Source organism: Mytilus galloprovincialis, chromosome 4 (assembly GCF_965363235.1).
Source record: "Mytilus galloprovincialis chromosome 4, xbMytGall1.hap1.1, whole genome shotgun sequence".
Taxonomy (NCBI): Eukaryota; Metazoa; Mollusca; class Bivalvia; order Mytilida; family Mytilidae; genus Mytilus; species Mytilus galloprovincialis.
Genome location: NC_134841.1, coordinates 89683886 through 89701201, shown reverse-complemented (window position 1 = coordinate 89701201; position 17316 = coordinate 89683886). Strand labels below are relative to the sequence as shown.

At 30.6% G+C, this 17316-nt stretch overlaps 1 protein-coding gene across 2 annotated transcripts in view; it reads right to left on the bottom strand.

The window, feature by feature from the left end:
* LOC143073346 (endophilin-A3-like) overlaps positions 1-17316 on the bottom strand; it is a 36411-nt gene that overhangs the window by 4246 nt on the left and 14849 nt on the right. Inside the window, exons 5-10 of one of the 2 annotated variants that reach the window (XM_076248808.1) lie at positions 11325-11458; positions 10295-10361; positions 4398-4418; positions 2196-2296; positions 1798-1901; positions 1198-1358 (exon numbers count right to left, since the gene is read on the bottom strand). In XM_076248808.1, the coding sequence (XP_076104923.1) occupies positions 1198-1358; positions 1798-1901; positions 2196-2296; positions 4398-4418; positions 10295-10361; positions 11325-11458 (588 nt within the window). The remainder of the gene's footprint in view (positions 1-1197; positions 1359-1797; positions 1902-2195; positions 2297-4397; positions 4419-10294; positions 10362-11324; positions 11459-17316) is intronic. The other variant, XM_076248809.1, reaches the window with a different exon arrangement.

The following is a 17316-nucleotide window of genomic DNA, read 5'->3' as shown; positions in this document are numbered from 1 at the left end:
GTTAGATTTGGCATATCAAAGAACCCCAATTATTCAATTTTTGATGAAATCAAACAAAGTTTAATTTTGGACCCCGATTTGGACCAACTTGAAAACTGGGCCAATAATAAAAAATCTAAGTACATTTTTAGATTCAGCATATCAAAGAACCCCAAGGATTCAATTTTTGTTAAAATCAAACTAAGTTTAATTTTGGACCCTTTGGACCTTAATGTAGACCAATTTGAAAACGGGACCAAAAATTAAGAATCTACATACACAGTTAGATTCGGCATATCAAAGAACCCCAATTATTCAATTTTTGATAAAATCAAACAAAGTTTAAATCTGGACCCTTTGGGCCCTTTATTCCTAAACTGTTGGGACCAAAACTCCCAAAATCAATACCAACCTTCCTTTTATGGTCATAAACCTTGTGTTTAAATTTCATAGATTTCTATTTACTTATACTAAAGTTATGGTGCGAAAACCAAAAAAATGCTTATTTGGGTCCCTTTTTGGCCCCTAATTCCTAAACTGTTCGGACCTAAACTCCCAAAATCAATACCAACCTTCCTTTTGTGGTCATAAACATTGTGTTTAAATTTCATTGATTTCTATTTACTTAAACTAAAGTTATTGTGCGAAAACCAAGAATAATGCTTATTTGGGCCCTTTTTTGGCCCCTAATTCCTAAACTGTTGGAACCAAAACTCCCAAAATCAATCCCAACCTTTCTTTTGTGGTCATAAACCTTATGTCAAAATTTCATAGATTTCTATTTACTTAAACTAAAGTTATAGTGCGAAAACCAAGAAAATGCTTATTTGGGCCCTTTTTGGCCCCTAATTCCTAAAATGTTGGGACTAAAACTCCCAAAATCAATCCCAACCTTCCTTTTGTGGTCATAAACCTTGTGTTAAAATTTCATAGATTTCTATTCACTTTTACTAAAGTTAGAGTGCGAAAACTAAAAGTATTCGGACGACGACGACGACGACGCCAACGTGATAGCAATATACGACGAAAAAATTTTTTCAAATTTTGCGGTCGTATAAAAATTTAGAAAATCGTGAAATTAAATCTCTGTGAGGTGGACTAGAAAGGTGTAAACAAGAAATATCAGTACAATGTATCAGCGAAAAATAAGTTGATTTACAGGATATTTATCCAAGTGAGCTCCCCTTATTCTTTAATATTTACTGTTTTTTATCTTACCCGAATTAAAACTAGAAGAAGAGTTATAATTAAAACCACCATTGCCATGGTTTGTTAGGTCATTGGGTGCTGCTTCATAAAAGTGGTCAGGGGAGGAGCTTCTGTTAGAAATTGGTCGAGCTTTACGTTCCCTTCTTGGTCGGTTTCCAGCATTTTCTCTCCTACAAAAAAAACTTGTGTGTTTAATTCTCTAAATACAGAACTTAAAAGTAATTAATTATATTCTAATTCTTATCAAGAATGGTTTAACAAATTTTGGTTTTGAAACAAGAAAACGCAAAAAAATTATGTAAACTCAATGGAAACAAGTTTCTTGCCTTAGCAATATTGGTTTCAATAAAGAAGTAACCATTTAAAGCCTGAGTAAAATTCAAGTTAAATGAATAAATTGAAACAAAAAAGGTGACATTTACATTGGTTAAGATACAATATGAAAGATATATCCAACTTTTTTTAAAGATATATCCAACTTTTTTTAAACTGCTACTAGGATAAGCTGTTTTGCAGTGCAAGTCTGCAAAATCAAAAATGTATATCTAATAATTTTTTTAAACATAAAAGTCACTTGAAAGGCATCAATAAAATAATGTTCGTATTTACTTGTCTTCTAAAGTCTCTACTAAAGCCTGTAAAGTTTCCATGGCTGATCGATGGTATTCAGCTTGAGCTTCTATAAACGACTGTAGTTGGCATATATGTTCTACCTGTAAAGTAAACAACAATTCAACATTGATACGTCAGAAGATGTAAATGCAGGCTATCATACTATGGTGTATGCGTGCATCACAGAATGTTTTTGATTGGAATTTCTATGCCCACCAATTGCGTCCCTCTTTTTGAAGATACCAACTGCGTCCCTCTTTTTGAAGATACCAACCGCGTCCCTCTTTTTGAAGATTTATTCTTTAATAATTCATATGGGACTTACTTCATGTAAGAACTCCTCATGATTTATATCTTATCATTCCGATGAAGATTTTTTTTTTGGTGCGACTTACATCATTTTCTAAGAGGTTACTCATTGCAGTTTCTGCTAATTGTTTTGATTCATCAAATTTTTCTTCAGCTACCCTTAGGTCTTCGTCTGTAACTTGAGATCCTGCAAAACAAAGCATTATACTTTGTGAATGAGTTTTTTTATAGAGAAATATTATTAACAATAAACCTATGAAAAGAAATTCTTATTAATGAGAAATTTCTAAAACCAGTTTTTGTTAGTTGGTGATCATGAGGTCTAAAGATAATTATTAGTATGATATGAAATCTGAATGATTTCTTGTTTTAAATTATCACAAAGTACCAACTCAAATATATAAAAAAAAAATCAGAAAATCAGCATAAATCTATTTATTAAATGATATTTTAATAAAATAAAAATGTTTCAGTAAACAATCAAAAATAAGTCAAATTCAGGAAATAATCAATATGAAAACAACTGATAATACAATATCAAAATAGATGTGTCATTACCTCCCCAGCATTTGGGATTTTAATAAGGGCGGGCCATAACTCATTCAAAAGTAAAACATCTAGAACAAAATGAAAAATCCAAGACATTATTACTCAGCTATGAACCAAAAATCAAGCATGCTATGACAGCCAGGAAAGAAGAATTCTCAAAACAAAAGTTCATGTTCATTGGCTGTAATTTGGTCAAAAGTAAGTATGATTAAAAGATTAAGTCACAAACTCATAACTATACAACTAAACATGCCAAAACAAGGTCCATTTCATCAGGAAAGACATACTATAGTTTTGATAACTGTTGCATAATTAAGTATGATTGAAGTAAGGACATAGGTAATATGATATAGCCCCACAAGTGTGGTGAGGAATTAAATGTTGATATTTGTCTTTATCGGCAAAGGAGATTGAATTTCCAACATAGTGAATATTTCCTTCTAAGATACTTAATATATGTACAGTCTTTCACGCTCTACTCATGTTCCTTAACTTTTCTAAAACAATAATTTCTAATTCTTTTCATTATCAATGATTATTATCCCTTCAATTACTCAAAAATGTGGAATGTAAAATCATATAATGCTTTCATATTTTATCCCTCATGCAAACAACTTTTACATGTTAACCACAACAATAACCATGGTAACAGGATATTTCCCTACACCTCTATATCTATAACCAGACATGCCAGACATACACATACATAAAGCACATTGCATGCACATATTGCAATATCTAGCTGGCACGGTAAAAAATAATGTACAAGTATATTCCTATACTTTTCCAGCTATTAACATCACTAGTTTGTTAGATGTCGAAACTTTTGACTTTAGACAAGTAATAGAACACTTTTTTGTTTATTTTTGTTCAATATGTGTGCACTTCTAGGTTTCTATCAAAATTGCAGAGAGTCCTTCATTAAAATATGTTTCTTATCTCTTTCAGCATATATCATACGTCTTGAACATAATAATTTACATTTCAATGTAGGGAAGAAGTACCAAAATATAGTAATCCTTGCACACTTGAATATGACTATCAACTGAAGACTAAAGGCAGTCCACTTCTGATATATGATATTCTTGAAAACTGCACACATACAAGCAAACTCTGTTTTCTGTTTTAAACTTGAGCAACTAGTGTTAATCATTATGGAAAAAATACCCCTTTTAGCAGCTTTTGATGGTACAACTTCATACCAGTTTTATAAGTCATGTTATTTGAGAGGGTTCATGTTATTCTTGTATTTCCTTTAACCCTAAAACCTCTTTACATGCTCATATTATTCTATATACTATTACTATCCAATGTATTCTTAATGTCATGGCTGTATTGCTTGTATTCCTAATATCCTACGGCTACTGATAGTAATGTTTTGCTTATTTGATTTGGTTTGCCTTGTGCTTATTCCAATTTTATTGTATTTTCATCAAATGAAGGTAAATCACATGAGAAGATTGACACCCTAGACAGAAATGTTTGTCCTGGTGTTGGATCACTCATTAAAAAAAAATATCTAAATTTCTCTCTGTTTCAATGTTATATGATAATGAATTGGAGAAAACTGAAGATTTCAAGCAGAGTCAATAAGATATTCATGCTTTAAGCAATTTTTACTGAAGCTGATGATAAATTCTGATACTGACAGCATAATATTAAATATTCTATTCCAAGGGGAGGTAACTCATTTGTCTGGTTAATTAGAGCATTCTAATATAATAAAACATTAATACTACCTGCGCCTTTGCTTGTTGTTTCTGTTTGTAAAGAGGTACATGAAGTATATATAATATGAAATAATTATTAAGTTTGAGCTATGTCCCTATGTTAAAACCACTAAAACCACAGGCAACATCAAATATGAATAGTAAGAATTGAATCTTGTAGGATTTGATTTTATATGTTCATTGACAGTAATGTCAAATATTACCTCCCTTCTGCTACTAATTCAAACATTAAACATTTAACTTAGATGGTTTATTCTAACATCTTTTGTATGAGTTGTTTTAAGTCTTGTTCATTAAGATTTGTTCATATTTTTTAAAAGGTCGTAGTCATTTTTTTCTTCTTATAATATATATGTTGTATAACATGCATTTTGGAACAACTGATAAGTTTGATATAAATAAATGGTGCGTTATGCTAATCGTAACAAATATATCTTTTTTTAAATTCAATTCAAGAAAATACCCCAAAAAAATAATTTATTTGAACATTCATTTTTGTTTTATCTTTAATATCTCAATTGTATTTGAATATTGAATCAAAATTTCATCATATAAGGAACAAATGGAATAGAAAATTAAAAACAATTCAAAATGATTATAGTGCAAAATATATTTAAGCTTTAAGCTAATATCTACATGCTAGTTGTAAAATTTCAAACATATGAAAGACAAATATACTAGTGTGTAACTGTTCAAAGCTTTTGATTTACATTCCACTTTAGATATCTTCAACGGTAGATTCTTAACAATTGTATATTATATCTAAGCAGTTTTTTCCAGATTTTTTTTTAACTTTAGTTCAATAGTTAGGATTATAAGATGTACTTTGTATTAGATAAGACTTCAGGTTTTCAATTATTTTAATGTTTAGTTAAAAGTGAATTTGCACAATTCTTTATTTTTGTTGAGCTATCAATTTGATTGTGGATTGCCTATCCACTTAGTGTCAAGATTTCAGAGGGTGGATTATATAGTAGTAGTTTGAAATGTATTCTTGGGTAATTTCTAGGACCCAATTATCAAAGTTGCCCTGAACATTTTTCCTACCCAGTTTACATTAGAAAGGACAATGTTTTCCTATTCTGTATGACTACCAGTCGAAAAGTCACTATATATGTTATTGTCCTGTTAAGGTTTAATTTTATCATTAAAGGTTTTGATCACTATTTTGTGGCTCCATAACAGGGAAATTGAAGTGTGATTTGTTAATGAGACAGCAATCCAATAAAACAAGTTTACCAAAATGATACATCTCAAGGCCATATTACTGACTTCATTCATACAAAATAGAAAAAAACATCACCTGATATGTATGACTATGTTTTCATGCCAATTCTAATAAAATGTGCTTCTAGGACATTCCATCAGTGCTTTTCCTTTTGAAAGCCCTATTAACATGCCAATGGTAGGATTTGAATCTCGTATAAATGACTAAGGTTCATCTGAGGGACCCTAATCCTGAAATCCTGAGGTGCGAATTTTAATGAAATTCATATCCCTACATCCCAAAATTAAAAAAAAAATATTCCCACACCCCGTACAGATTAATCCCGAAATCCCAAGCTTAAAAACACCCGATCCCAACGTCCCGAATACGTCATGCTTCCATCTAATCTCTACCATACTTTCATTTTGGCCAAATCACTACTTTCACTTTCAACAATAAATTTGTATGGCCCATTTATGGGAATTATGTTTTCTAGTCTGTTCGTCCGTTCATTCGTTCGTCTGTCCTTCTGTCCGGCTTCAGGTTAAAGTTTTTGTTGAGGTAGTTTTTGATGAAGTTGAAGTTCAACCAACTCGAAACTTAGTAAATATGTTTCCTATGATATGATCTTTCTAATTTTAATGCCAAATTAGAGATTTTACCCCAATTCATGCTCCACTAAACATAGTAAATGATAGTGCCGATGTGGCATCCATATACTATGGACATATTCTTGTTTCCACATGTTTTACTTATATCAATATATATGCAACTGGTATGACACCTTAGATCGTAAATATTTCAGAAAAAAGTAGACAGAATACAGAGTCTCTGTATATTATAGTAGCTATAGTATAATCGTAGTTTACAGGCGAAAACATAATTGTCTCTAAGGAGGTATAATAGTTGTGGTTCTTGCTATCTTAAAAGCCTTGTTGTGTGGCGTAAAGCAACCAACAATCAATCGATGCTATCTTAAACCCATGATATGGAGAACGCTCTGATTGGCTTATTTATTTTTCATTTTTGTAATCTATCATACGATTAGTTTTCTTGTGCATGTTTAAAACCGGACGTCTTATCTATGATTAAAAGTTAGTCTGATAACGGAAACAATATCTTGACACCTATTTCCTCGTTTTTCTCCCAAAATAACTCAATCTGAATAATTATAAGAAAGGATGACAAATGCGCCGCCTATGCATGTTACCTAAAGAACACAGAGGCATGATTAATTTATTGTGGAAGGAAGAGAAGCGACACACAAAATGAGGTCTTCTCGATTAATAGTATAGATTAAAAAGATAAACTGAGACTTTTACAATAACATTCCAACATTTTTTCTAATAAACAGCTGGAATGCTAAGCACAGCTGACTATATTAATCTGTCTAAAACAACAATCAAGCAAATAATAAACTAAATCACCATGTACCACTAAAATAACCCTTCAACCTAATATTTCTGGGAATCAAAATATTACAATTCCTAAATTTTCCTGACCTGCCATTCATATCTTGTGGTTAATATCTTTCTTAAATGATGCCTTTTTTTTTTAAATTTTTATCTCATTATCTATATATATACCTTTTGTACTCATCTATATATCTTAAGATGATATCCCACCCCAAAACCGTTGTGCCTTTCTAGTTGTAATACAGAACAGGAGTAAAATAAAACATGAACATCCCTTCCTCCAAAATTTGTTTTCACTATATGTGCAAAATTGTAAAAAACTGCTTTACATAATAAGCATAAATCTTTCAGCAAATGATTAAGAAGGAAATCTTCCCTAAATTATATGATATTTTAAATAATACTGAAAGCCTGGCTGACCACCATTTGCAGTATACATTGAAATCAATAGTACCTTCTCCTTGAGTGAAAGAAAAGCATGAAAGAAGAAGACATGTATTATACAATGAACTATTAGTTATGGGTACACAGAAAAGATGTCTCATATAATTGATGAATACAGTCAGGAAAATGACTAAAACCATTTCTTGTCCAAGTATGCTTATGTTATAAGACATGAAGATCTTATTTCAGAGTACAAGAATAAGTATTGACCTAGCTTTCTCTATAATTGAACGTTATTTATTTCAGCTGCTTAGGTCATATTTAACAGAATATTTTAAGTTCTTTCTTGAATTCTGTTTGTATCTGCTTGTATTTGAACAGTTGAACAGGAAATAGACAATTCTTAGAATATGATATATTAAAATAATAATCTATCATAAGGGCTGTTCCATAAAACATGCAAAGGACCCAGGTAAGGCACTTCAAAATCTTCACTATAAGTGAGTGCCTAAATTTTTATGTTACAGTAAAAATATAAGTTAAAAATTCTACAATTTTCTCTACAGTAGTTCTCTCATTTTCAAAAGTGTCTTTCTTGGGCACCATAAATGTTTAAATGGAACAGCCTTTATTCCTAAACATACATTCCAAGGTATTGTATAAAAAAATAACTAAAAGTCCATCAGATATTGTGAAAATTTTCTATCATACTTATTCTCTATATTTATAAAATGCTGTATTTCTAAAAAAAAATTGATTACAGATATTGTTCACTTCTCAAAAATGTAGTGTCCGAGTAAAATAGCAGAAAAAGAGAGGTATGTATGAATTTTCACAACTCGAATGAACATCTTATTCTATATTTTCACCTTTATAACATATTTTGAGGTTATTATCTGAATGATTTTTCAAGCATTTAGCAAGCTTATATCTATCTGACATCTATAAAACACACTCTGCATTTCTCTAGACAAAGACTAATGTAATACCTTGTCATTTGACATGAAATATCAGTTAATTTCTAAATTAAGTTTATGCAAATGGTGAAGGTATCTTTGACTTGGGCACTTGGTCATAAAACTACTCAGACTTAGAAATCAACCAATCAAAATTACTGTATTTGGTGTTTCAAGCACAAATTTACTACTCCCAGGACTGAGTAAAGTTTTAGGACCAAGAGATCTGGGACTAAAGTTACAAACTTTACTCACTACTCAGAGTAGAGACAAATTGTGCTAGAAACACCAAATCAAGTTTTGATTGGTGGACTTCTGAGTTGGAGTATAATGATCTTACTCCAAATATTAATGATTCAAAGGCCTGGGTTTTTTTATTTTTGAATTTACCAAACATGACATGTCAAATGCCTTAGACAGTACATTAAACATATAAAAGCTATAGTTATAAACATGTTTTTATGAAATCAGATGGGGACAAAAGCTTTACAGGTGATCAACAGCGATAGTTGTTTCTTTTCTTTTTATAATTGCAAACATGTGTCTAAGGTTTGCTCAAATCACGTTAAAAATTTGATAGTATCACTGTTCGTAACTACAAACAAATCTCATCACTCAAAAATATTTCAGAAATATGTATATTTGAAATTAGCTAGGGGGATTTTAGCTTTTCTTTTTTTTCCTTATATTTATTTAATCAACTTAATGCTTTACTGCTTTTATCCCAATCAACTCCCACATGTCATGTGTTCTTTTTCAAAATTATTTCATGGATCGTTATCTTCCATTAAAATTTCATTTTCATTGTGACTAAAAAGGACAAAGAGTTGGAACTTTGATTAGCACTTTTATTTCCTTTAAAATTTCACTGTTTCCTGATCTAAATCTTTATTAAACAGTTTCACTTCTACTATATTTTTACGAGAATTTCATTTTTTTAAAAATATGTTTGGCTTGACCTACACAAATCTTTTGCTGGTTCAAACCTATGATTATCAATTTGTGAACAAATTTGTTTGTAGTCCATCCTAACATCATGCGAAGAATGAAAAATAATACTTAGACTTTCTAGTGCATATGTCCTTACCTCCTGGGGAAAGATATAAAATAAATTATCAGTATACAGTACAAATATAGTGAATAATTGTGTCAATTTAAAAAAAACATATATTGGGGCATGAGTAAATTTTTCCTTGTAAATTTTACAGTAAAATATACAAAATATAAAAGCTCATCAAAATTTAGATTGTTTTCAATAATACTTTCACTCTGTCATGACTGTATATTTCTATTATGTAGTTAAATGTGTTATTGCAGAAAAAACCAACAACCTCATTAGTTTTTAAATAAAAAAGCTCCTTACAGAAAAAAACCTCCACGCCCCCCAAAAAATTTCTGATGTTTTCAATGACTGTAAAATGTTAATTGAAGTATTCACTGAGAGTCACAATCGTAAGAACCATACATATTTCCATGGTAAACTTTGTGAATTAATTCATTAGAATGTCTGTTTATACATCAGATTAGTTAAGTATTGTGATGCCCAGTATTATAAATCAATGTTTGCAGTGCACAGTATTCTGGTGTGTAAAAGGCAGATAACAGCAAGAGGATTTTTCTCAGGGAAATAAATAAGTAATCCAATAAGATTTTTAAGCCCTGAGTGATAATTTTCTAGATATCAGTGAATTAACAAGGAATTAAGATTGTCACAGAATATGATGTACATAGTACATAGATTTTTCCTAAACAATTAGAGGAATCTAAGATAGTCACAGAATGTATATATACATCTAATTCTAAAAGATAATAGTTACTGGATGAATTTAAGATTGTCACGAAATATGTTTCAATGCATACATATAATCAGATTTCTCTTAAACAACAGAATGAATTAAGATTGTAAGAAGCCTTTTGCTGAAAATATTTCTAACTTAAACAAACCTTTATCCTTCTTTCTCTTTTTACAATCATAATCTAATCTTCTTCCAGATAACTTTTTCCGATGATGCTGAAAAATTTAACATGACAGATTAAATCTTTGACAACTGAATAAATGTACTGTATGAAAAGAGAGGACAATACCAAACTGAAAGGAAACATAAAAATCAGACGTACTGATAACATTATGGCAAAAAAATCTACAAACTAGGTTGGAATCCAATTACAATAATCTTGCTATAAATATTATGGTGACAAGGCCAGTGTTTCCAGTCATTAAGCATTACACAGCACAAAATGTGTGCTCAAACACCAAATCAAGTGATTTGATTGGATAATCCCTGAGTCTGACTCTGATCATTGTACTTAAAAATTTTATGACTGCAAAGCCTGAACTTGGTTTTCATTGGAATACTTCCCAAACAGCATATAACTACAATATTTCTGTAATTAGTTTATTCCAGTGAGATCTGACTGACAATATTTTATTGATGTCTCAATCACTATAATTTTCAGCATGGTAATGATAACTCAATTACAATTGGTTTCATCAAGGTTATTATGATGGTCCCAAAACAGACGCCTTTTGACCATGGTTGTATATCTCCTTTAGTTTTGATATACTATAATCTAAGGTTGTCTTTCTGTTGATTTTGTATTGTTTATTGTAAATTTATGTTATTTAGATTTAAAAAAAAAAAAAAAAGCCTAGAGTGATATGCACATTTTGCAGCAAAAAAATATGTAAAAGTGCTATTGTTGGTTTTTTCTTTATTCTTTTCAGGTTCTAAATAAATGAGACCTTACAGGAAAATAAACAAAACCAAATCATTTGCATCAACGAAATGAACATTTTACAGTTTGATCTGACCTCTTCATATAAAGCAATCACCATATTGCATGGGAAACTTGCAAAGTCCTCCTACAAAAGACTTTTAAACTAACCAAACCAACTCAAAAGAAACAGACAATCACAAAGCATCATAAGACATTCCTAAAATATTAAAATGAATACATTACATATGAATCTTACATTAACTTCCTTTATATCTTTTGTCTGTAGATGAGTAAGTGGTTCTAAAAAGTTCTGTTTTACATTGTCTTCTAAGGAATATTTATAATCAGCTAACTGTTTAAAACTTTCTCCAGCTTCAATTAAACATTCTCCTGAAAACAAAACAAAAATACTGTTAAAACTGTATTCCTAGAAGATATTTTAAATCAGTTAACTTTTAATAACATGTTAAATGCCTGAACCAAGTCATTTTTTTTTGACAATTGTTTTACATTGTTCCAATTGGTTACTTCTGTCATCTGATTTTGTCAGGTTTTGCCAGCTACTGCCATTTTGAATTTACCTAGGAGTAGTTTGGTACATTTATATTTTTGTTTATTTTTTTTTTTAAATACATATTAAACAGAGGTTTTTATATATTCTCTTTGATATTGAATTATTTCTTCATTATTTTTGAATTGTTTTACAATTGTCTTTTCAGGGCCTTTTATAACTGTCTATGCAGTATGGGCTTTGCTCATTTTTGAAAGTCATCTTGTGACCTATATTTGTTTTTTTCTGTGTCATTTGGTCTCTTGTGAAGAGCTGTTTCATTGGCAATCATACCACATCTTCTTTTTTATATAAAGACATATATTTTATATAACCAGATGCTCTGCAGGGCACAGCTTTATAAGACTGCAGAGGTTGAACCCTGAACAGTTGGGACAAGTATGGACACATCATTCAAGCTTGATACAGCTTTGAATTTGGATTGTGATTAAATAGTTGACACAGTAATGGTGTCTGACACGGAATGAAATTTTTTTTTTGCTTTTGAGCAATACACTTAGCTGTTGAATATTAATCACCTCAAAAAAAAATATTTGAAGAAAATTCTTTTTAAATTCTGAAATGTGAAATGAGATAAAATTTACACACTCACCCCACCCCTCCCTCAATCACTTATTTTAAAAATAATCTCAATTCAAATTTCTAATTAAGTTGGCAACAATAACTACAGTACATTCCGGTTATTTGCATAGCCTATTTGTCAGACGAAATTATGCAATAAAGCGGAGTATGCTTATATCCGAAATGCCAAATTACGGAGTCAAATAACATCGATAGTGCAGATCAACAAAGAAGGAAGATGAACGTCCATAGTCCACTTACAACATATTAAATGCTTATTTATTCTAATAAAAGTCATTTGTCTAGTGTCATACATTTTATTTCATTGTGTATTCTTTCAATAAAGATTATAAACACATTTTGTTAAGTTTATTTATGTACCGATTTTTCCTTTACCTGAGATACGAAAATAAAATTGTTCTAAAAATAGATTTGTTTCTATGACCCAGATGTACAAATTACATTGTTACATCTTGTTTAAAATAAACTGTTTAACAATACTACACAGTTTATAATCATTGTAAACAATAATTGTGCAATGAACTGCCTTTGATATTCAGTATTTACCGATTACACAGTGATGTGACACTGTTACTTTAACACCGCTAGTTTCGTTTATGCAAAGCAGTTCACAGGTGATGGGGCCATGCACAGGTTATTTGCTGGACACGAGTGTTGAAAGTGAGAAATATATAATAATCAGAAGTTAATTTTCTTTTAAAAAATATTAAAAAGAAAAGATTAATGTATAAAATTCTTCAACCATACATAAAAGCCCTGTAATATTTAACATAAATGTAGATCACCCAAGCTGAATTACGAGATTACACATTGGATAATGATCGATAATTAGGAGGCGTTAATGTTTTAAAAATTCACCCAAAATGGAATCTATGAACAATGTTTGAAATCCAATCAATAATTAACACCTTTTGAGATAGAAGATCATAGAATGGTTGTGTTTTTACAACAATCAGCTGATTGACATTTTTATGACCTCGAGGCTTAAAATAGATTATGGGAAACTTTACCTGTGTACAAATCGAGGACTTTTTTATAATCATATAAACACGAAAGATACTGTTTTAAAACTTTATTTGAATAACACACAAGTAAATGTGAAATAATAATGAAAATTATGATGCATTCAAGTAAAATATACTTACCAAATTGCCGTTTCCGGTCAAAAATCTCGTCAGTTTTAACAGAGCATATCTAGCTGGCGATTATTTTCTATGCAATAAACCGAAATGCCACTTGTAAGGCTATGCATATAACCGGACAATTTAACATTAGGTGAATGGGAAATGGTTTCGTGCAGGAGAAAAGTATGCAATTAACCGAATTATGCTATTAAGCGGTATGCAATTAAGTGGAATCGACTGTACTCATTTAAATACATCATAAAGTATTAAAATATAAAATGACTTAGAGTCATGGTTAACATTGATATCAATTAACAGTAACTTCAAAAATTTTTTTTTTACAGATACACATCAAGACAATTATCACTTCATTTAACATAATTTTCAAGCAGTGTAAGGGAGGTAATCAAGTAATCAAACATATATGTAACAGTATTCTTTATTTTTTAATTGGAATTGGATTACCTCCCTTACACTGCTTTTAAATTGTCCTTTAAACAGAAAAAACATTGTTTCCCCTTTTTTGCCCCCAATTGCTTAATGATTTTATCCATTACCCCCCTACAACAATCCCTTTATAGTATGGAAACTTGTGGTATAATTTCAGAGAGATTTACACACTTAAACACAAGTTATTGACTGAAAACTACAAAAATGCTTATTTGGGCCCCCTTTTTTTTGGCCACTCACTTAATGAAACCCCTATTGAGCAAGAACCCCAAAACTCAATTCCAGCCTTTCCTTTGTAGTAAGAAACTTTGTAGTGTAATTTCAGAGAAATCAATACACTTTAACACAAGTTATTGTCTGTAAACTAGAAAAATGCTTTTTTTTTTGCCCTTTTTTGCCCCTTATTCCTAAAAGTTCAGGGATATTAACCCCCAACTGACACCAAGCCTTCCCTTCATTATATGGAACCTTGTGGTACAATGTCAGAGAGATCCATACAGCTAAACATAAGTTATTGTCCTGAAACTTCAACAATGCTTGTTTTGGCCCCTTTTTTGCCCTTAATTCCTAGACTGTTTGCCCCATAACCCTTAAAATAAATCCCAACCTTCTAATTCATGGTATGAACATTGTGGTACAATTTCAGAGTAATTGAAATACTTATACACAACTTATTGTCCTGAAACTAGATAAATGTATGTATGTGGGTTCCTAATTCCTAAACCGATAGAACCATAACCCCCAAAATCCATCCCAAGCTTCCTTTTGTGGTTATAAACTAGTGTTAACATTTTATTGATTTCTATTGAATATACTTTAGTTATTATCCAGAAACCATCTGTCTTGGACGAAGCTGACAACGACTCTGTCTATCAAAACTTATCTGTATTTTTCTGTAACTCAATAAGGGCTTGTTCAATACAGTAAGATGCTATCAGTTACTCATTTTCACATTTTCAAATTTAATCCCCAACAAGTTTAATATTTTACATTAGAGCAATAAATCTTGGACAATGCACAATTATCCCAATATTAAAGATTTACTAGACATTAATAAGTGTATTTCCTTGAACACCTATTGAACTGAATACACAATAATGATCCATTTCAATCAGTTATACCTCTGACACTACAGTAATGTAATGATGACACATGGTTCCTGGTAACAGGAAGAAGTCAGAAGGAATTCTATCACATTGTTTCCAAACAAAATAAACTAACAAGTGTCTAGAAAGTTTACAGATAAAATCAATGCTACTATCAGATTGTATGTACTTAAGCTATAAGAATAAGTAAATACATGTGGGCTTAACATATTTGTCTCTATACATAAAAAAAAAGATCCATTACAGCAAATTAATTATCCAATATGTACAAAGCTATGGGATCATTAGACTAAAACATTCAATGTCAGATTATTTAACATAATTTTTTGGCCATGTATAAATTTCAATGTTAGAGTCTGTCAGGTACAGGCCACTGATCAGGCCCGTAGCCAGGAATTTCCAAGGGGGGGGGGGGGGTTCGTTGGACTCACAAACTCGACTTTAACAGTCACAATTCAAACAGAAAATTGACTTTAACAGTGCTTATTTGTTTTCAAGGGGGGGGGGGGGGGTTCGTCCCCCAAAACCCCCCTGGCTACGGGTATGCTGATGTACCTCAAAGTTACATGATTTTCTGGCCTGGCCTGGTGTTATTGAATGTAGTCAAATATGAGTAAATGTATATCAAAGCTGAAAGTTTAGTCAAGCCAATGAGAGTCACTCAGATTTACCATTTAATGATGCAGTACACTACAGAATATACACTGAAATTGTTTTTCAAAGGTGAGAAGCTATAGCTTCATTGTACATTTACCAATTTTCAAGATTTTAACATATTTTCTTTATACAGGGCATTTTTTTTAGTACGTTTGTTTTCTGTAAATTTCTGATTTTTTTCTTCACTTATTTCCACAAATCAAGGAAAAATAGTCATAAAGGTAGATGTAAAATACCTAATATAGACTAACAATATCATATACAATTTTCCAATCAATAAGTATACATTGTATGTATATCTATTACAGGATACAATTGACTACTTGAATGATAAAACTATATTTACTTCACACTACAGATGTTAAATAGACCTTACAACCTCAACTTTTTAAAGATTATACATCAATTGTCTGATAACCTGTAGTCTCCAGATAGATAATTTATAAAATTCATAGCACCTTGGTGTCAAGATATTACCAGAATTAGCTGACTTTGCAATAATATAAAGACAATTGTACTCATAAGGGTGTAAGAAAATGCAATTATAAACATTGCATATATATGGTCACATATATGCCGGTCAGTGTTCACATTTGATAAGAATATTAAGAGCCTTCTGCTGTAGATTGTTGTTTATTTTTATAAAACCATTCATACCAATAGAGAATTTAAAAGACATTAAGTACATGCATATATCATGAAACGGGAATGTTGATTATTGAAAGAAGAGTTCCAGCTCAGTACATATACAATTGACAATGATTACACATAATGTATAATATATAAAAAACAGAAAAATCAAGTATGCCATATATATACATTAATGTTTCATGGAATTTTAAGGATTAAATTTCTAAGTACAAAAGTAATAACAATCCTGTTTTTTCATGAGTCTTAAATCAAAGGTGACAATTTTGAGTAATTATCTGAATTTTTTTAAAAGAAACTTATTTACAGATATAAATGTCAACTTTATAAGGCCTTGTTTACTTCTAAAGTTAAAACGAGTATTTAAACTGACATATTATGCTCCATGCATATATGACAGGAAATGAAAGATTCCTTTACAATTATAACTTCACAAAGGATATTAATCATGCTTTTAAAGATGTGATGAGAATAAATATTTCACATGTAAAGAAATCTGAACAACACTTGTCATAAAGGAAGACTTCCTCTGTGTCCAGTTGCTAAATAAAAAGATCCTCTTAGGAATTTGAGATAGAAAAGTAGATAAAGAATGATAAAGTGTTAGCTGTGCGACAGTGGAAATAAATATCTCTGGAGATTTGTTTGAAATGAAGACTGTTTACTATTTGTAATATTAAAGATTACTTAAGGGGGTAAAAATGTTCTCCATTACTTATTTTGTTATTGCTAAAATTATTGCAATGCAAAACTCAATGTACATTTATAACAACTTCAATAGTTGTAGCATATTTCATATGTTCAATGATCTTTAAAGGACGCAAAGAGGTTGCCTAACCCTTGTTTATCATTCATTCTTATGCCAACTCATCCATTACTGAAATTCAATCAAGCATGACATTTTTTTATTTCAGTGATGTCTTCAAATTATGTATCTAAATTCATCTGTAGAAATTTAACAATAAAATACTATCAGGACACCCACTTAACCATCAATCTGAAATGAAACATGCATGCTATAAATAACCTTTTCATCCATAACATTAGAATTTATCCTTAAGGTATTGTGGAATTTTGATATAATTTATCAATGAATGACCGAATTTAGGT